At 38.1% G+C, this 20,886-nt stretch overlaps 1 protein-coding gene across 34 annotated transcripts in view; it reads left to right on the top strand.

The window, feature by feature from the left end:
- LOC110006761 (carboxyl-terminal-processing peptidase 1, chloroplastic) overlaps positions 1 to 20,886 on the top strand; it is a 45,867-nt gene that overhangs the window by 2,623 nt on the left and 22,358 nt on the right. For all 34 annotated transcript variants that reach the window (XM_088848183.1, XM_088848182.1, XM_088848181.1 and 31 more), the window contains one exon: positions 5,575 to 5,712. In XM_088848183.1, coding sequence (XP_088704309.1) covers positions 5,575 to 5,712 — 138 coding nt within the window. The remainder of the gene's footprint in view (positions 1 to 5,574; positions 5,713 to 20,886) is intronic.

The following is a 20,886-nucleotide window of genomic DNA, read 5'->3' as shown; positions in this document are numbered from 1 at the left end:
GAACAGTAATTTTGTTTTGGAGAGCAAGAGAGAGAAGGGCAGTTAGTGTTTTGGACTAGAAGGAAAACAATAGTTAGGAATTTTTTTTTTTTTGAAGAGCAACAAATAGGTTGTGAATACTAGTGTTATAGATTTTAAACAAGATCTAGGTTTATATTGGATTAAGGGAAAATCATGAATTTTGTGGCTGAAACATGGGCTCAAAAGAATAGTAACATGAAAGATAGCTTGAACAATAGAATGAATAGTAGCTTGAACAGTTGGTACCCCCAATATGGGGGGAAATATGAGAGAGAAAGGTTAGGATTTAGGAAAGAAGGATGAGTATGATGAAAGAGGGTGAAGATGAAGAAAGAAATATTAGGGTTTAGAATAGAAAGAGATGATGAATCTTTAAGAAAAAGAAAATATGGGTTCCCTTGATTACAGTTGATCACATTGAGAGCATATTCAAACCTTGTTCTATTAACATGAAAAACGTAGAGAAGAGGAGACAAAAGGGGCGCACACCATTCTACCATGAAAACACACACCATGGCAGAACCCTTATTCTTGTATTATAACATATGTTACATCTTGAGTAAAGACAGGTTTTCCCTTGTATATTACAGCCAATGACTTTACAATATTAAACGATTTAACATACACACAAATTACAGAACTGCCCTATTCGACGCAGAAGGTGGTTGTCGAGGCTCTATCCATTGTCCTCATAGACCTCCCTTCCCATGCAGAAGTTCTACTCTACCTTCTAGCCAAAACCACAGGGATATCTCTAATGTCGACTAAGTGATGACCCCAAACCCTATTTGATTCGCCGATGGGTGACATGCCCATCCTCGTGAACATAGTTTCATGACTTTGAGTATTTTATTCTCGGGGCCCCAGGCGGTCTAGTCCCACTGAGTCGCCTCAAACACGGGCCCCTTTATGGGTCCCATGCTCCCACTAGAGCCATAGAATGAGTACGAGTCCAACAGTGTTGAGGGCTTGAACCGCCATATACATCCAACAGAGACCATGGGTGAGTTGCTGTCTGTTTGGCAGGATTAGAACCTGGAGTTGAGTTTATTTGGAGGGCTTTAGATTAAGGTTTTTTGAGGTAGGGTGGATGGCGGATTTCGCTATGATAAAAAGCAAAGGAAGATGGACCAGCTTGATCTTTAGGTTTATGTAGGAAAATTAAGTAATTGTAGTTAGAGGGGTGGTAGGTGACAGAATATCTATGAAGGACTCTGCGAGTGAGTTCTGAAGGCCAACATTGTTGGCACAAGACTGGAGTTAAATGTTGGTATAACATCAGGGCAGGGTGTTGGGCTCTATCTCCCCTAAGGGGGGAGAGGGGGAGAAGGTTCTACTAGTCGAACCTAAGTTTGGAAGGATCTGTTATTAAAGGGAGAAGAAGCTTCCAGCGGCGAGGTCCCCATTACTGGCGAGAGAGCAATTGAGAGAGGGTTTTCAGAAAAATTTCATTTTGCACCATTAGTTTGAATTGAAAAGCGTTATTTATGTCCATTTTATGCAAATCTAAATGTCTTGTAGCTACAACTGATAAAACAACTCGAATTGTAGTTTGGTGATCAGAGTAAATATTTCATCATAATCCGAAGTATACTCCTTTGTGTATCCTTTAGCTGCAAGCTGAGCTTTCTACATGCTACCAGCTAGTAAGGTCAATCTTAAAGAACAAAGATCCATTTACACCCAGTAAGATTATTTCTGGGAGAAGAGAGGGATTCTGTCATGAGTATCATTTTGTTCTAAAGCCTAAAGTTCCTCAGCCATGACATGCTTCCAACAACCTTGTTTCAAGGCCTCTTTGTGGTTACTAGTTGTGCAAGAATAGAAGATGATGAAGTAAATGAAGTAACAAGAGCAAAATGACAGAGCACTATAAACTGAAAATCATAACAAATGAGAGGAACATAAATATTATCAGACTTGAGAGAAGAAACCCAGGTGGAGTAGAAATGGCTTTATGATTGTATTGCATAGTAGCCTTAATGGTTAACTCTTAGGAAGGTGTCAGTGGACACTACATCACATGTAACATTAAGATGGACAACTGTGTCGGGTTTTGGCCTTCAAAGGCCTAGAGAGCTTGTAAAGATGATAATTTATAGTGGAATATGGACTTCAATAAGATTTTGTGTGTTGACTGACCAAGGGTTGGGCAGTTATGTCCAAAACCCTTACCCCTGGGCATGTGGCACTATCGAGAAGGGTGGGTCATCCCTTGTGGAGATCGAAGAGATGCCCATGGATGATATTTGTAGGTCAGGAGAATTGTGTCGTCACTTGTGTGCGGTTGTAGGCCTATGAGAGCAAGGGCCAAAGCCTCAACAACCTTCCGCTCGACATGTACAGATGACAACCGTATTATTGAGAAGCAGCCCTATAGAAGGACATGTGTATATGTGCATAGAGAGAGCCCTCTTTGCACTGTGGTGATAAGTATTAGACTTGCTTTTAAAGGGAATCCAGGATCATGGTCCCACTGTTTATTGTCCAACTGTAACAAACGAATCATGAGCCCCAAGATTGAGATTATGGGTCATGGGTTTTTGTTGGGTTGGATAAGAAAATAGTAGTGGATCATAGTTCTTACTTCTTGGGTCAAATAGAGTGCCCTTATTGTCGCTAATTTTGACTCATTGGTATCAATCCACTTCTAAACTATTTTATTTTGGTTTTAGAAATGTTTTTATGATTTCTACAATTTTTTTTAGAAATTTAAATTTTTTTGCTACAGTCAAATTCATTAAAAGGGCTTGTTCAAAATTTTCAGAACTTGAGAAGGTACATGTGAAGACCAAGGATCCATCCACCACATGTGTGTACCACCAATATGTGGGGCCCACATGATCCCCTAGGTGGTGCGCCCCTATTTTTTATTTTAAATGTGCCACTTTTAGTTGAAGTTAGTTAGATAGGGAATCTTCTATTTTTAAACTAGATTTAATTCCTATTCAAAAGGGAGTTTTGTGTTGTTTTTTTAAAAAAGATTATCTTTAACTACCTATAGATTTTGGAAGATCTAGATAATGACAAAAGTGGTTATAATTCAAATTTAAATAGAAGTTGGACTTGGGTCAAATTATATAGGGATAAAGTTTCTATTTTTCATCCAAAATTATGATGGTTGATTTGTGGGATATGACTTAGATTTGATCTCTCTCACCCCACAGACTTCCTAAATATCCTAATGGTCAAGCTGGAAATTTAGATAATGCATACCTAGATTAGAATCTTATTCAAAATGGGAAATAGATTTTATTCTATTTAAATCTATTTGAACCATATCTCAAAAAAAATGATAAGATTTCTCTCTCATGCCCTAGGATTTCTCTCTCTCTCTAATGCCATACTTCTCTCCCTCTCGTGCATAAAAATTCTCTCTCCCTTTCCTACACGCCCCATATTTCTCTCTCTCTCTCTCTTTCAATTTTAATCATGTCTCTCTCTCCCCTTTGTCTCATAGAGAGTCACGCCACCCATAAAAAGAAAAAAAGAGGTGGCACTTTCAAACGCGAACTAGGTTTGCTGTATTTGAAGAAAGAAGGGAGAAATCCTAATTAAGTTTGTAGAAATCATAGAGTCTTATAGGATTTGTGGAAATCCTAGTTAAGTTTTTGAGCTCTCTAAAACCCTAGATTGACAGGTATAGCCTGAAAAGCTTCCCATCTCAGAATTTCCAGCAACACCCAAATGACTAAAAGTGTGCCATCGATCAGAGAATCGGGTGTGGGGTGGATCAAGACCTGTGAGGGTAACTCTAGGCACCTTCTAGTAAGTCTTCTCAGTAGATTTAATTATTTTTCAGTAATATTTGGTAGTTTTCTATAAATTTTCAGTAACATATATTATACTCAAAACAATAGTGGAAGATTGTTTATTGCCCCAGGATGGTTTCTATTTGCTTTGACAATGAAAGTAAAGATCCTAAGTTGTATCTAAGCTATTAATTTTGATTTACAGCAGTATATAGTAGCCTATGTAAGTGGAGTTTAAGTATATTGAATAAAAAAAAGAAGAAATTTTTTGAATTTAATACCTTGAATTCCACATAGCCACACTTTTCAAACTAGAGGGCTGTGTTATATCCAGTATAGATTATGAGGAGGTTTGGGAGAAGAACCAAAAAGGTTTTGGAGGCTCAAGAAACTAAGGTAAATAAGTGAATGGTTGAGGTTTAGAGACCTTTTGAAATCTTAAAGTAAGGAACTCTTCAAAGAAACATGCCTTAAAATGTATAATATATCAAATTTGGATCATGGCAGTGATAACCTTTTTGAGCAGCACCATATCCCAGAAACACTTCTATATACACACTCATTGATAGTTATAGGTTTACACACACCTTTAAGTGAATTAAGCTAGTTGCGTGAAAGGATGGTCTAATATCAGGCCTAACAAAGTGTGAACATCTAGGAGGGTCCCAACTATCTGTATACACCATTCCATTGGATATAGCTCACATAGGGTCTTGCATGGCCTAGGAGGCCTTGCATGGAGATTGGTGATATTGATGAATGCCAGAAAGGTACGCTCATTCATTTAGTAGCCACTCTCATTGATTTTTTAAAGCACATTAAGAATTTAAGAAAGGGAAAAGTTTGTATAAGGTTGCAACCTTAAAATGTAGAATTACAGATGCACCTCAAAAATCTATCGGAAAGATTGTTTTAATGTTGAAAAACCCTCTATTTGATCATCTCGACATTGAGATGTATGAATATAAAAAAAAAGTTTTTGAGTCTCAAAAATAGTGCATCTTGCACCACATTATCTAGGCCGTCCATTTTCAAGATTTTCATATGTTTATAGATCTCCTTGATTTTAACTATTTTTGGAGTTTAAAATTTTCTAATTAGATGTGAAAATAGATTTTAAGATAATCTTAAGAATTTTTTACAACAAAATTACATGTTATGATAAATTTTGGAGGTGCGCCTTAATTGGATTGTTTAAGGTTGCAACCTTATAGAAACCACACCCTTTAAGAAAATCACAAATGATGAAGAAAGTGAAAGAAATATCTTAAGCAAGTTTCGATGTTATTCAAACAAGTCCCACTGTATCATGGTTTCCTTTTGGTGAAATGGATTTGTTATGCCACAGGATGGGGGTCTGACAATATGCCTTCAAAACTGGTTTTAAAGGGTTTCTTAAGTCCAAGATTTCCACTACTTACTGCACCATTACCAAACTACCCTTCTATGTACATTAGTTTCCCATTGGGTCTGATCTTCCCTGGGGAAATTTCATTCTGAGTAGCTGGGCCTTTCTTCATGTTACATCCTGAGCTTGAATCATGATGCTTGACTTGCATATGCCCTTTTGTGTGCTCAGGTGTCTTTTACTATTTGATGAGAGTTTCCATTCTTATTTTTAGATCTTCTAGTTCCCATATGATCTAGTCAATGCTAATTCCAATGTGTCTACTGACTCTACTCCACTGACATCTAAATAGTTATTTCTATGACCAAATATTGATACTAATGAGTAGTTTTGAATTTTTCTTTCATTATCTATCTTATAGTCCAGTTGTTTCTAAATTTTTCTTTATTACAGTTCTCAAAGATGGCTAGGTATGATATTACTGGAGTTGGAATGAATCTTAGAAAAGTTCCTAATGACGATGGTTCCGCCAAATTAAAGATCTTAGGCATTGTTCTAGGTGGGCCTGCTCATTCTGCGGGTGTGAGACAGGTAATGAAAATCTTGTTTGCTTCATTTTATGCTTAGGCTTACATTTGACATGGAGTAACTTGGTAATGACATGGAGTAAGTTGGTAGTGACATGGAGTAACTTGGTTAATGATAACCAAAATTGATTCTCTCCATAGATCTCCCTTTCATTTAATTTTTGTTATGTACACCTTTTGACTCCCCATTTTATGACTGTCTTATGATATAGTTGAACTCCTCTATTGATGGTCTTTGTTTTTTGATGAATGAAGTTAGACATGATAAGCCTTGTTGTTTTTTTGGGTAAGTATGATAAGACTTGTCTATTATTATTAATGTGTTACTTACCATAATTATTGTTAGTGTGTTACTAAACAGATCCAAATTTTATTATCTGAATTTCCTTAACGTAATTGAAAGTATTAGCAATTGGTTCAGAAGATTCTTCTTCCTTGGTTTTTGATGTGCAGGCATCATTTGTTGCGGCTTATTTGAATGTGAAATTTAAGTTTTAAAGTTGAAACAATGTCCTTTATTGCTTCTAGTTTGTAACTCAGAGGCTTTGTGAACTAAGTCTAAATCTCCTTAATTTAAATAGAAACAAGTTGGGAATGTGTAAATGCAGGCACAACCCCACAAAGTTTCCTGATCCATCAAAGAATAAAAAAGTAAAAGTTAAAAACAAAAAGCTAGGAAGTTTCGTAAAGGGTGTTGAAGGATGAGTTGTACAAGGTTAATGGTGGTCTCATGTAGTTCGAGTGTTTGGTATTGTGTTGTATTCATACTTTTGGGGTTCTATGGGTTTATTGGATATTTGAGATGGAACTTGAGAGGACTTATGGAGGCAGGTTTGAAAGTGATGGGCCGGGGGGAGAGTGTTGTAGGTTTGTGGTTGCTGATGAGAGGAGTTCATTTATGATGCATTGTTGGATGATGTGTCCTTCCCCTCTCTGTGGGGGCGAGAGTGTTGTAGGTTTGTGGTGGTTGGTGGAGAGGAGTTCATATTTATGATGCCTTGTTGGATGATGTGTCCTTCCCCTCTGTCTTTCTGTGAATCCATAGAGCTGAATAGTTGATGTGGAATCCTTATTAGATTGGAGGTGAAGCAAAATTTTCATAGTGATTAGGATGTTAAAACTATTCAATTGCTCAGCAACACTTGACACTTGAAGGTGATCAATATTGGGTGTTTGTAACATTTAAATGCCTATACACTTGGGCATTTAAAGGTTACAAAAACCCAACATTGATCACCTTCAAGTGTCATGTGCTGCAAGGCAATTGAACAATTTTAACATCCTAATATTGGGTTCTGAGAATGATAATGAAAAGCTTGTCCGATCCTAATTAGTTTGGAAAAGACTTTGACAATGATGATGAAATACCTATACACTTGATCTTTGATTAAAGCTCTGTTGTGTTTCCACCATGTATGTGTCCTCATGCTTTATGATTATGGATTGCCCTCAGTTTGAAAGACTGTGCTTAACTTCGGTACCTAGAGTGTAGAATGAGTAGGGAGCTAGACTCTATATGGGGTGTAGTGAGCTCCTTCATTCTCACCTTGGCGTGCGATTAGGTCTTCGCTAAATGAGTGTGCTTGCAACCTAAGCTGGTTGTGTTGGTTTCTTAATGCGCATTGCCAGAGAGGCCATGCTTGACCTGTTGAGGTCGGCTGCAGCCAGGGTTGATTATGTTTAGTTGGCCAGGGGAAGAAAGAGGCTCATGTGATGTAGGATGTTTGGGGGCTTTTGAGGACAAGTGCTTGAAAACCTTGGCAATGGAATCCTACATATCTACATGCTTGTAGTTTCCTCAGATCTTTGTAATCCCGGAGTTTTGTTGGAGTTCTCTGTGACGATTGTCATGCATGTGCATGAGAGAGACTCCCCTACAAGGAGGAAACCTTTGAACTCTTATATCAGTATTTGTGCTCTGTGCATTAGACCCTAACTTGTGTTTGTGGAGAGTGGAATCTATGGCTTGTGGACTGCATCACTTCTATGCCTTGGTGAGCTTTGATAGGTCAATCATGAGCACCTTGCGTGGGAGACATGTTGGTCATTAGTCTGTTGGGTTGGTTTGGGGTCTACATGTGGATATAAGGTGGTCATGGAATGCCTTGTAGAGAGATCCTGTTTCAATGGCTACTCTTCTAGTTGCTTTTAAGAGGTTTTCCAAAGGTTCTTTGAGGATTTTTTTTTATTTTCTTTATTTAACTACCAAACTATCGCATTATGAGTTTTGTGTTTAAAAATTATCAAAATTGTTTACTAGATAACAATGGAGGAGCTATGTGGATCACGTGGGGCCAAACTTGGACACGATTTTGTCTAAGTGAGGCTACACACTTTGACCCACTGGTCATAGGGACCACGTGGCTGGTCAAAGAATCAAAGGACATGGAGTCCACTAAGACTCCTAGGTGGTGCATGAACATCATGGGGGGTTCTTATTGCAAATAAAATTCAGGACGATCTAGGTGGTTAATAGGAAAAATTTTGGCAATCTAAAGTGGTTGGAGAATCTACAAGTGGTTATGAATAGAATCTTAGAGGGAATCCCAAATCTAATTGGAATTTGCAAAGGAATCCAAATGGAACCGGAAGTTTCGTAGTAAGGATCTATTGGTCTCCATATATAACTGGAATAGTATTGAAATCAGAAATCCTCCTAGAGCACTATACCCCTTGATTCATGTTGGCTAAGCAAGGGATGGATGGTTGGGACCAGCCTTCTCACTCCATAAATCTTCCAATCTAACTAGAAAAGCTGGTTCACATATTTTCCTCTCTAGCTCTCTTGAGCTCTATGAATAGGGGACCCCTTATCTATAGTAGGTGCTTTCTAGTAGCTTTTCTCTAGGACATTACATGAGGGACTAGTGGCTGGCTTTCACATGGCTTATAGGTTAAAAAGAGGGATAGGGGACCTCCTAGGTTTTAATGCATTCACAAAGGCTTATGTGCGATGGCAGTTCTAATTAATGCTACAATTTGTGATTTTTCTCCATGTAAACAATGCAGGTATTGATTACAGTAATGATTTTTATACCAGCACTGTGATCAAGTTAACGAGTTGCTACGTTCCTTAGGGTGCACTCAACCATGCTTGGCGTTCTGGGATCTTTGTCTCTTCCTAGATTTGTTATCCTTAAAAATGTTGCTTAACTGGAAGGAAAGCCATTAGACATTGCTTAGATGCACAAAGGTGTTGCACAAATAAGTAGGGCTGCCAACGAACTGGGCCTGGGCCAGCCCGGCCCTAGGCCCGGGACAGCCCGGCCCTAGGCCCGGGACAGCCAGGCCCTAGGCCCGGGAAAAGCCTGAATTGTTTCAGGCCTGGCCTGGAAATACCTGTGAAAAGGCCCTACCCGGAAAAGCTCGGCCCGGCAAGGAAATGCCCGGTAGTCCGCTGCTGAAAAAAAACTCCCTGCCATTGGGCTTCTCTCTCAACTCTTTTTTTTTTTTTGGTAGAAACCATTAAAGATCCATTAAATTTCAAGACCCAACCATGAATTTCTACAAAAAAAGGAGGAGAAAGAAGTCCACACCAAGAACAACAAGAAGCAAAACAAAAACCCAAGTCTTCTTCCCTTTCTCTTCTTCCCTTTCTCTAAACCCAAATCCCCTTCCTAAACACAGTGATACTTTTGAAAAACAAATGAACCAGAGTAGAAAACTCAACCAAAAAAATATGAAGAAAAATCAATCCCCTTCTATTCCTCAAAATAGAAGAAAACCCAAAACCTCTTTCATCCCAAAGACAAAAAAATGAGAGGTAAAATAAAGAGAGAAAGAGTTAAGAACTAAGAGAGAGAAAGAGAGAGACTGTCTTCAGAAGTGGAACTGCCTCAGTAACGCCAGATATAGAGGGGTTAGATAGAGAGAGAGTTAAGTAAACCAGGTTAGAGAGAGAGAGGATATATTTTTTAGAGGGAGTGATAAAGAATGATATTGGGAAAATGCAGAGAGATAGGATAGATTTTTCAGTGAGAGCGTTGCTAGAGAGAGAAAGGGGTTAAACTTGACTTGGGTCGCCTCCATTAGAGGCCTTCCCTGAGACTTCATGAACCACTGATTTGGTTAACATGAGGGGGCAATCTCTTCCCTCTTCCTCATCTTCCTCCATGTCCGTTGTGTTGAGGTTTATGCAGGAATATCTCTCTAGAGAGGCGAAACGAGAGAGAGAGTGAGAAGCATTTTTTTATTTGGGTGGTAAACGAGAGAGAGACACGATTGGAATGAACCGGGTATTTTTGGGTTAAAATATATTTTAGAGAGAGAAAGAGAGATTGGGAGAGATTGGATTTTCTTTGAGAAAGATTTTTAGAGAGAAAGAATGGATTTTTAGAGAGTAAGAGAGATTGGATTTTTAAATAGAGAGAATAGATTCTTATTAGAGAGAAAAAAGATAATGGGTTTTTAGAGAGAGATTGGGTTTCTAGAGAGAAGGAATGAGCTTCGAGAGAGATTGGGTTTTTAGAGATAAAACGAAAGATTGGGTGTTTAGAGAGAGAGAGATATTGGGTTTTTAGATAGAGAAATAAATATTAGGTTTTTATAGAGAATGAGTTAGAAAGAGAGAAATTGGATTTCTTAAAATAGAAAGAGGGTTTTAATTTTTTTTTAAAATATTTAGTAGCTATTATTATTATGGAAAAAGTTTATATAAGGTTACAACCTTAAAATGTAGAACTACAGGTGCAACTAAAAATTTCATCGAAAAAAGTTATTTTAATGTTGAAAAACCCTCTAATTGATCATCTCGACATTGAGATGTATGAATATGAAAAAAAATTAAGATTTTTAAGTCCCAGAAATAATGCATCTTGCAATACATTATCTAGACCATCCATTTCAAGATTTTCTTATGTTTATAGATCTACTTGATTTTAACCATTTTTGGAATTTACAATTTTATAATTCGATATGAAATTAGATTTTGAGATAATCCTAAAAAGATTTTACACCAAAATTACATGTTATGTTCAAATTTGGAGTTGCGCCTTAATTGGATTGTTTAAGGTTGCAACCTTTTAGAAACCACACCCTATTATTATTATTTTTTAGCATACTTTAAAAAAAAAAAAGCTTGAAGAGTGAAGATTAAAAAAAAAAAAAACTAAATGGTCCGGGCCGGTCCTTATTGGGCCGGGATGGGCCGTATTGGGCCAACCCAAGGCATTTTTGGGTTGCCAAGCCAGTCATGCCCTTTGGACAAAATTTCTGAGCCTTTTTCGGGCCAGCCCATTAAAGGCTTGTTAGAAGCCCTGTCCACTGTGGCCTGCCCGTTAGAGGACCGAATCCCGTTGGTTGGCTCGTCAGCAGCCCGAAACCGATCCTAGCCTGGAAGCCCGAGGCCTGGCCTTGTCCATTGGAAGCCCTACAAATAAGTGTTGAATATTTGGATACTGAAGTTACAAGGACAACGATACGGGTGTCATATCTAGTACGTGTCTCGGCTGTCTAGTACTTCAGCCTAAAATTCTTGTGGGGCCCCGACACATCCGTACAACTGTGAGAAATAATTATAATATACACATAAATAGGCATGCGGTGAAAAATAGATAGGGCGTTCCTTAGAAGCGATAAGCCGCAGTGTCGCCCGGTTGTGGTAAAAAATAGGCAACGGTTCCCACGACATCCTGGACGAGCGCAGGTAAAGTAGCTAATCCAAGAGAATTGGATTCGTTTTGCCACATGGAACGTAGTAGCGCTTACAGGTAAGAGTATGGAGTTAGTGGACACAATGTGACAAAGGAGAGTAAACGTAGCTTGTCTACAGGAAACTAAATGGAAAGGAGAAAAAACTAAAGAAATAAATGGGTATAAACTATAGTATACTGAAAAGGATAATAATAGAAATGGCGTAGGCATAATAGTAGATAAAATTGAAAAAAATAAAGTAGTTAATGCTAAAAGAATAGGTGATAGGTTCTTATTAATTAAACTCATATTAGAGAAGAGATAATTAATATAATTAGTGCTTATGCACCATAAGTAGAATTAGATGATAGAATTGAGAAAATTTTGGGAGGACATAGATGGAATAGTCCAAGACATACCAAATGGAGAGAGGACGACCTTTTTAGGAGGGGACCTAAATGATCATGTTGGGAAGGATATTAGAGCATATAAAGGGGTACATGGGGGATATGGGTTTGGGGAAATAAATGAGATGAATGAGACTAGTCTAGATTTTGTTATGGCCTACGACCTAGCAATAGAAACACTTACTTTAAAAAGCGAGGTGAACATTTAATAACCTATAAAAGTGGAAGACATAAAAGCCAGATATACCTCTTCCTAATTAAGAAGGTAGATCGACCATCATGTAAAGACTGCAAGGTTATCTCAGGAGAGAGTTTGACTACCCAACATAGACTCGTGGTCATGGATGTCTGCATAAAGACATGGAGGAGAAGGGGTGAAAGTAATGGGCGTCCAAAAACTAGGTGATGGAATTTAAAAAATGAGAAAATAGACTTATTTAGATATAAATTAGTTGAAGAAGGAAAATGGAACTTTGAACATGATGTCAATATAATATGGAATGAGATGACTGAATATATCAAGAAAGTAGCAAAAGAAGTTTTAGGAGAATTTAGAGATAAAAGAAACTTCGATAGGGAAACTTGGTGGTGGAATGATGAGGTTCAGAAGGCCATTAGCGAAAAGCAACCATGTAATAAAACTTGGCAATGTAATAGAAATGACCAAAACTTAGAAGCGACAAAACTGCGCCTAGGCTGCCCAGGCCCCCCACCACCTAGGCGGCCTCCTCTGACTTATTGAACATTGAGAATAATATAAAAATCCTAAGAAAAATGTTAAACAAATAGTATGTAAAGCTAAACTCAAGGCATATGATAATCTATACATTAACCTAGGAACAAGAGAAGGTGAAAAAGATATCTTCAAATTAGCAAAAATAAGAGAGCAAAAGTGTATGGATGTAAACCATATTAAATGCATCAAGAGTGAGGATCAAAGGGTCTTGGTGAAGGATGACAAGGTCAAAGAAAGGTGGAGACTCTATTTTTAAAAATTATTAAATGACGAGCACAATAGGAACATAATAGTAGAAGAGACTGTTGGTACAAGTGACAATGGAGGTCATAAATACATTCATAGGATTAAGATGTCGGAAGTGAAAGGATCTTTGAAAAGGATGAAGATAGGTAAGGCTTTGGGACCCGGTGGTATCCCGATAGAGGTTTGGAAGTGCATGGGGGAAATTGGCTTCGACTGGCTGACGAAGCTGTCCAACAAGGTTTTGAGAACAAAAAAAATGCCCGATGAATGGAGAAAATGTATTGTGGTACCTATTTACAAGAACAAAGGAGACGTACAGAATTGTGCAAACTATCGAGGGATCAAGCTTATGAATACTATGAAGCTCTGGGAGAGAGTCATTAAGCAATGTCTAAGGTATGTATCTGAAAACCAATTTGGTTTTATGTCAGGAAGCTCAACAACTGAAGTTATTTTCTTACTTAGGCAACTGATTGAGAGGTTTAGGGTGAAGGGAAAAGATCTCCAATTGGCCTTTATTGATCTAAAGAAAGGTTATGGTAGAGTACCTCGATATTTGATTTGGTGGGTGTTGGAAAAGAAATATGTATCTAAACACTACATCGATTTGGTAAGAAATATGTACGATGGAGCGTTAACTAGTGTACGAACAACTACTGGAGAGACGAGTGAGTTTTCAGTGACAATACATCTACATTAAAGGGTAGTATTGAGCCCGTACCTCTTTGTCTTAGTTATGGACGACTTAACTAGACACCTGCAGGATGAGGTACCGTGGTGCATGTTATCCTCAGATGGCGTAGTTTTGATTGATGAGACCTGAAATGGTGTCAACACAAAGTTAGAACTTTGAAGGGATGCTCTAGAATGGAAAGGTTTTGAAATCAGTCTGACTAAGACAGAGTATATGGAGTTAAAGTTTAGTAATAATATGAGTAGAGACGAGGAAGTAGTTACGATTGACAGTCAGGAAGTACAAAAAGATTGCACTTTTGATATCTTGGATCAAGAATCCAAGAAAATGGGAAGATCGAGTAGGATATCGCACACAAAATTAGAGTTGGGTGGATAAAGTGGAGATGTGCAACTGAAATTTTATGTGATTGCCGCATACCAATGAGGCTGAAGGGCAAGCTCTATAGGACAACAGTGAGACCAGCTTTGCTTCATGGGGCGGAATGTTGGGAGGGCAAAAAACAATATAACCATAGCATGTAGCGGAGATGAGGATGTTGAGATGGATGAGTGGCAAGACAAGAAGGGATAGAATTCAAAATGAATCAATTATATGGAATTTAGGCGTGGCACCAATAGACGATAAAAGGAGAGAGAGTAGACTTAGATGGATTGACTATGTGTGGTGCTGACCAAGTACGATACCTGTTAAGAGGTGCGAGTTAGTTCAAGTGGAAGGACTGAAAAGGTCAAGGGGTAAGCCCAAAGGACATAGTTGGAAGTAGTCCAAAAATATATTACTGGACTTATGGCCTTACTGAGGATATGGCCATGAATAGAGCAGAATGGAGAGCCATGATTCATTTAGCCAACCCCAATTAATTGAGATGAGGCTAAATTGATGATGACACATAAATCATACGTAAATTTTTAAATATAGTAATTGCAATTAGAAGAATAAAATATAAACCCTAAAAATATTCATTTATTATTTGCAAGAAAAGTAAAATTATATTGCATTATTTTATGCAGACGCAATTGTTAGAACCATTGATTATTTAACATATCCTAGTGCACGTTTTAATCTAATAAAGTTTTATTTGGATTTTGAAAAAAATTACATTTAAATTCTATTAATATGATAATAATGAATATATCAAAGATATGTGTGTAAGAGACTTTCTCTTTCCTTTTAATTTTATTATAGTTATTCAAATCACCCACTTGGGTAGTGATTCCGTTTCAGAATCTCGATTCTGCGTTTCCCTGGACGAAACTCTATTCTGAAAGAAAGGAATCACATTTTCAAGTTTGTCGAAACGTGATTCAATTTAGTTTATGAATCTTGGTTCCTGGACACTTTGGAATCAAGATTCCATATCCCAGTCTTTGGGATTCTTAGTTACACAACGATGCGATTCTGTTTGTGTGAAACGTTGATTCCAAATTTTTAGGAATTGAGAATCTATGTTGTTTGGAATCAAGATTCTATATCACAAACATCATGATTCTTAGCTATACAACAATGCGATTCTTCATGTGTGAAACGTTGATTCCAGAAGTTTTAAATATGTGGAATATGTGAAATTTTTTATTTTCTTGTTTTCAAATTTCTATCCTTGTATTTAACAACTCTTACCAAGAACAAATATTTCTAAAAAAATTTGTTACTTCAAATTTAATAATTTTTAGTAAATGATGTGGGTACTAATGTGATATTGTTTAACACATGATGGGTACCAAGATATGTACCACTACTTTTCTTCAAGTAGAATAAGCGGATAAGAATATGTGCGAAGTGCCCTAGTGTTTTAGGTTAAATTAATCATTAAATCTCAGAAATCAACTTAAAATTGAATAACTAAATCTTCAAAAGTTAAAACTACATTTAACAAAGAAGAATTTCTATGCCATGTACTTATTTTATAATTGAATGAAAGGAGATAGAGGGAGCTCACCCTTGTTCTCACTAGTTGTATGTTGTAGTTTAGCTCCAAGCCTTGTAGGCGAAGGGTTGTTGATAGACCGAATCCATTATATGAAATTGTTGACAAAGATATCATAAAGGTTGACATTGGTAATTGAACTAAATATATATGACCAAAATTCAATATTTTAATAATGTTAAAATGAAAATATTTTTCTCAAAAAAAAGATAAAATTTAAATATTTTATGAGTACTTCTCTCATATACCGGAAGGGATTGGTGTGCAATTCCAGTAAAGGGAGAATCTCGATTCCTGAATGGTGAGAATCTTGATTCGAAGTTGATGGGGACAACGATTCCAGAATTTTAGGAATCACGGTTCTATATTTTTAAGAATCACGATTCCAATCTCATCGGATCGCGATTCCAGAATCCACTGAACTATGTGAGGTCAAATGCGATTCCATATAAGTATGAAACTCGATTCAACATGAAGAGACATCGATTCTTACAAATAGGAAAAACGCTTCCTATTTCATTGGATCGCGATTCCGATATAGTGCGAATCAAGATTTGTAATTCCGAATCGTGCATACAACGATTCTAAGATTAGGAAACATCTGATACAAGCGACTCCGATTCCTGAAACGATTCGAAATCACAAACGTTTCCAAAAACTATAAATTTTATTGGATAACATTTAATTATTTTGACTTTTCAACTTGTAACAAATTTTGTAATAAATGCTAAGTCATTTTTGTTGGGGTGTCCGGAGTCTTTGCTCTAGGTATAATGACTTTAAAATTATCAACAAAATAGGACCCAAAATCACAACCTTAAGGGTGACTTTACATTAAGAAACAAGTCCCTTTAACTCACAAATGCTCAATTAATAGTACACCCCAAATTGCAACTTATAGGACTCCGGATTAGTCCCTTACTGGTCCACTTAAAACATTGTTGGATTGTGGCCTTGACACCGAGATTTTCCATAGTTCTTGGTCACAGTGGGAGTGATTGAGAACGTGTGATCTAGAGTTGGTGTCGATAGAGTCAATAAACGCCATATCATGAGGCTCCATTTAAGGGGCATTGTATTGAAAAGGGTTTTAGGGGTACCGTTGGTCAGGGTCAATGTTCAAATATGCAAGGCAGGCGCCCAGAGACAGGGTGCCCTCACCAAAATTGAAATCCTCCTTCCCACCCCCCCCCCAAAACAAAAAGAACAGGGGAGTTCTTAGGGTATGGTTTTAAGACTTTAAGAGTTTTTTGGGCAATTTCAGAGCCCCAAACTCGTGAAATAGACGAAAATGTAATAGTACAATCACGTAACTGATTTACGGATACAAGTCTTAAAGAGATTGTAACTTGTAAGACATTAAAATGCTTGAAATCCCAAATGTCATTGTAGGAAACTAGAAGTCTAGATTAGAAACAACACACAAAGGCAACAAAGCAAAATAAAAAAACAAATACCTCAAGTCATCAACCAAAATCAAATCGATGTTGGTGCAAACCTCGTCTATTGGGTTGCCAAAAGTTCTCAAAATCAACTACTTGAAGCTCCAAATCTACCCACGAACTATTGCCTTTGTTTTGGGGGAAAAAAAAAAAAAATTTAACCGATCTTCCAATAAATCACAGAAGAGTGGTTCTTGGGTGGTTTTTCTCACTTTAAAGGCCATGGTTTTTGTTTTGGGGGAAAATTACATTTTTTACCCTCATCGAGGGTTTTTTTTCTCTCGCTAGCAAACTGTCACGGGGCGGCGCCTAGGTGGGCGCCCAGAGATATGGCGCATAATGACCCCGCCAAGATTGCGCCTAGGCGTTTTTTAAATTTTTTCCCCATCTCTAAGGCTTCCCTTAAACCAAACCCCCCCCCCCCCCCCCCCCCCCCCCCCTACCTTTCTCTTCCTCCCTCCAGTATGCCTCTCTCTCGCTCCTTTTCTCAACCCCTTCTCTCCGTCGCCCTTTTCAGTATGCCTCTCTTTCCTCCTAACCTTCCCTTTCCCTATCTTTCCTTTTTCTCCTCTGACTTTCCTCCATCCTCCCTCTCTCCCCTTCCCCCTTCGTCTGCAACTCTCTTCCCCTAAGTAGCTGTTAAAATGTTTTTGCAGGAAATGTCTAGACGGAATGCCCCTATTCACTACCCCCGCTTAGGATTTATTGATGCCCTCGGCCAGGCTCCACCAACCTCCAGGAAGGTCTTTCAATCACTCTCAGGAGGCCCTTCGCTCCAAGCTTCTTCCTTCTTTGGAGGATTACTTTCTTTAAAGATTCTCTCCTGCTTAGGAGGCCTATTGACTCAAGTTTCCTCCTTCTGTAGAGGCCCAATGACATAGACATTCATCTTTTTAGCTTTTATTCCCCCAGCCTTATGGCTATGGGTTTTCTGTGCTTCTCTCCCCCTCACCTCTGTTTTCTCTATGCGTCTATAAGCTCAACCCCCACTTGTATACTCTGAGCACCCTACTTGTGGGATGCCTTCTAGAACCCAGCTTGTGGGATGCCTTCTAGAACCCAGCTTGTGGGATGCCTTCTCATAGATTTTCTCTTATACATATAAATGTTAACACTTTTTTTTTTAAAAAGAAGACCATATGGAGGGAAATACCCCTCAATTCGCTACAAAATTCTTCTCTCTTGAATGCTAAATTTGAATTTGAAACAAATGTGTTTTCTCTCTCAGCACTTCATGCCCTTCACACATGTGATATATCATAAAGACACACTTGGTGTCAAATAACATACTTTGTCATATTTTCACATATGTGAGCAATGAGAGATTAACACCAAATAAAACCCTTTTAGATCTAGGCTTTAATTGGTTAAAAGAACATGATTTGAGGAAAATATCTTAAAATATCAAGCCCCTACAGCATGTCAACACCCTACACAAGTGCCACAATTACAAACATATCAAATACATCCTCAAGAGAGGAGAAAAGACGAGGGGGGGGGTCCCACCTTGTCGCTGACATAACCCACACGTCAGCCACCATGCTGATGTGTGGTTGACGTCACAGTCACGTGAACCTCCACATGGCGCCCATTGACCATTTTTGGGCCCCATGGGAAGTATCGTCAAGTAGAATTCCAAAAACGTTTGCTTTAAGAGTGAAGTTTGCCCTTTGAAAAAGTTCTAAAACAAAAATAAAAATCCTAAAAATCATTTGCAGTATTTCTTGATATTTCTCAGTGAAATTAGGGCATACAAAAATATCTTTTCGGAAATTAGGATTCCTAAGGAGTTATTCTCAATTGTTTGGGCACTCCACTCGGCTAGTTTAGAACCCCCGGTCACTTTCTTGAAATTGGCTTAATGAGGCCCACGACCCACAGTCTTTGGCAGGCACTCATGTTTGGCTCATCATAACTAACCAATAGATGATTGGATCCTAGATTTATAGTGGATTGCAGGTGGACCCCTGAGGACATACACTCTCGGGATGTGGGGGTACTCTCTCTAGTGCATGTGCATGTCTTCGGTGGATCTTCTTGAGTGAGATAGTAACTTCTCATTCTACGATTATCATATGCACATGTTGTGAGTACGATCATCGTCAGGGATTTGGCTCATATCCTCTCAGAACCGATCCTTCTCATACAGGGCTCAACTCATAAAACCTTACATACACATGTCTCTATCCATGTCTAATCATACACGGAAACATTAATATCATGCCCTGGCTCAAACCGATCATGAGGCGATCTCATCAATCCTAACCAATACACCTCTTAAATGGAGCCTCATGATTAAGGGTTTAGTGACTCTATGGACGCCAACTTTGGATCCCAATAAGCACAGATCTGACGAGTCACAAGTTCTCAGTCAATCCCATTGTGACCAATAACCAAGTAAAATCTCGGTGTCGAGGCCTTGAAAGGCCACAATCCCAACGCTTTTTATTATTACATTGTGGATCATTTAAATATGGAAGAGTTCCTTTCTTAAATTACGTGTAGTATAGTACACATTTAACTTTTCACGTTTCTCCCTAATAACTATGATGTACTTCCTCCCCTTACATAATTGAAGCCGATAGTGCGGTTGTTAAGCTTTTTAATGTGCGAGCAACATGTGGTGAGTTGGAAACCCACACATGCAAACCCATTTATTTAAATACATAAAAGGGATACGACACGTTTGAAAAGTCGATACAAAGTGTTAGCTCAATAAATGCGTAGACGTACGGGTAGATTGTCTGTAGCGTGACCAAAGGATGGTTGAAGTGTCTATAAAACACTGTTGGATACTCGGTTGCCTCAACAAGAATGTGGTTAACCTATGTATATAGAATGTAGCACTCGTTATTGGATATTAAATTGGTTCTTTTACGAATGTTGGTCTCTGTAGAGCCTTGGGATCATCGAGAAAAATGGACAAAATATTACTTGCATGGAATCAATAAGAATAATGTTTAAAATTTTTCATAGTGAAAGGAAATGGTTGTAATGGCATAAGCATGGGGAATTTCCCTTGGGGTTATTTTTTGAGGTGGTTAGGAAGGTGGGTGTTGGCCATCTCGCTTGTGAAATAGAGTTGTTTTGACCAGTTAGATGAAAGTGGCATATGTTCCACTAGGTCTTATAATAATCTCATAGCTGTTGTAAAGCTTTGCACCCTTGAGGTGAGTGGCATGTCCATCATTACAATCCAATATCTTGAGGATCTATTGGACTTTGGTTTCATACTTGTTCCTACTTGTGTCTCTGTTTGCTTATGGCCTTTTTAGTTTGTTAGTGGTGATTGTTTGTGGTTTGTTGTTTCCTCGTGTAAGGGTCTTGTAGAAATTTTTTGAGATGCTTCATAGGCAACATTCTGTGAATGACGAGCTTTTTATTTTTTAGATTCAAATAAGAAAGGTTTATACATGGTTGCAGGGAGCACCTTCCAAAGGGATGGTCCTGTTAAGAACTTAATGTATGATGTAAACTGTAGTCATTTTATATTTTGTTTTGTCCTACGATGTCATAATCATCATAGTCAAATTCTACTGTGCAAAGATATGTACTTAATAAGAGATGCATGCATCCCCAAGTAAGATCCAAAGGGGGATTTCAAACACTCCTCTCTCTCTCTCACTCTCTCTCCATGAGAAGCTTTTCTGTCATGGTATTAGAGCAAGTTCGAAAACCCTAGATCTTCAAGATCCTTCAAGGATCTTTTGCCAACGTTTTCCTCTATCTTCTCTCAGAAAAAAAGCAACCACTCTCTTCAAACTTCTATCTATCAACAAACAGAACTATTCTTCTCCACCCTAACACAAGGCTCTGTTATCACCTCCTCTCTTAAACCCTAATTTTCTCTAACGTGGCCCTTCTCTTCTATCGCTCTAATTTTCTTCTTCAAAACCCCAGATCTTTGAGGCCCTATTTCTCTTTTATTTTAGGGTTCAGATTCTTACTCAAATCCCAAAATCCTCCCTCAAATGGCTAAATTACTAGGTTTAGTGCCCAAATTCTTCCTTAGGAATACATCATCCCTATAGGGCATCATGTGCCAAATTGTCTATTGGGCTCTACTTGCCAATCTCCTCTCTCTAGGTCATCTTG

Source organism: Amborella trichopoda, chromosome 9 (assembly GCF_054954075.1).
Source record: "Amborella trichopoda isolate Santa Cruz 75 chromosome 9, AtrichopodaSantaCruz75HAP2 v2.0, whole genome shotgun sequence".
Classification (NCBI taxonomy): domain Eukaryota; kingdom Viridiplantae; phylum Streptophyta; class Magnoliopsida; order Amborellales; family Amborellaceae; genus Amborella; species Amborella trichopoda.
Note: the sequence above shows the minus strand (reverse complement) of the source record. Positions and strands in the feature narration are given on the sequence as shown.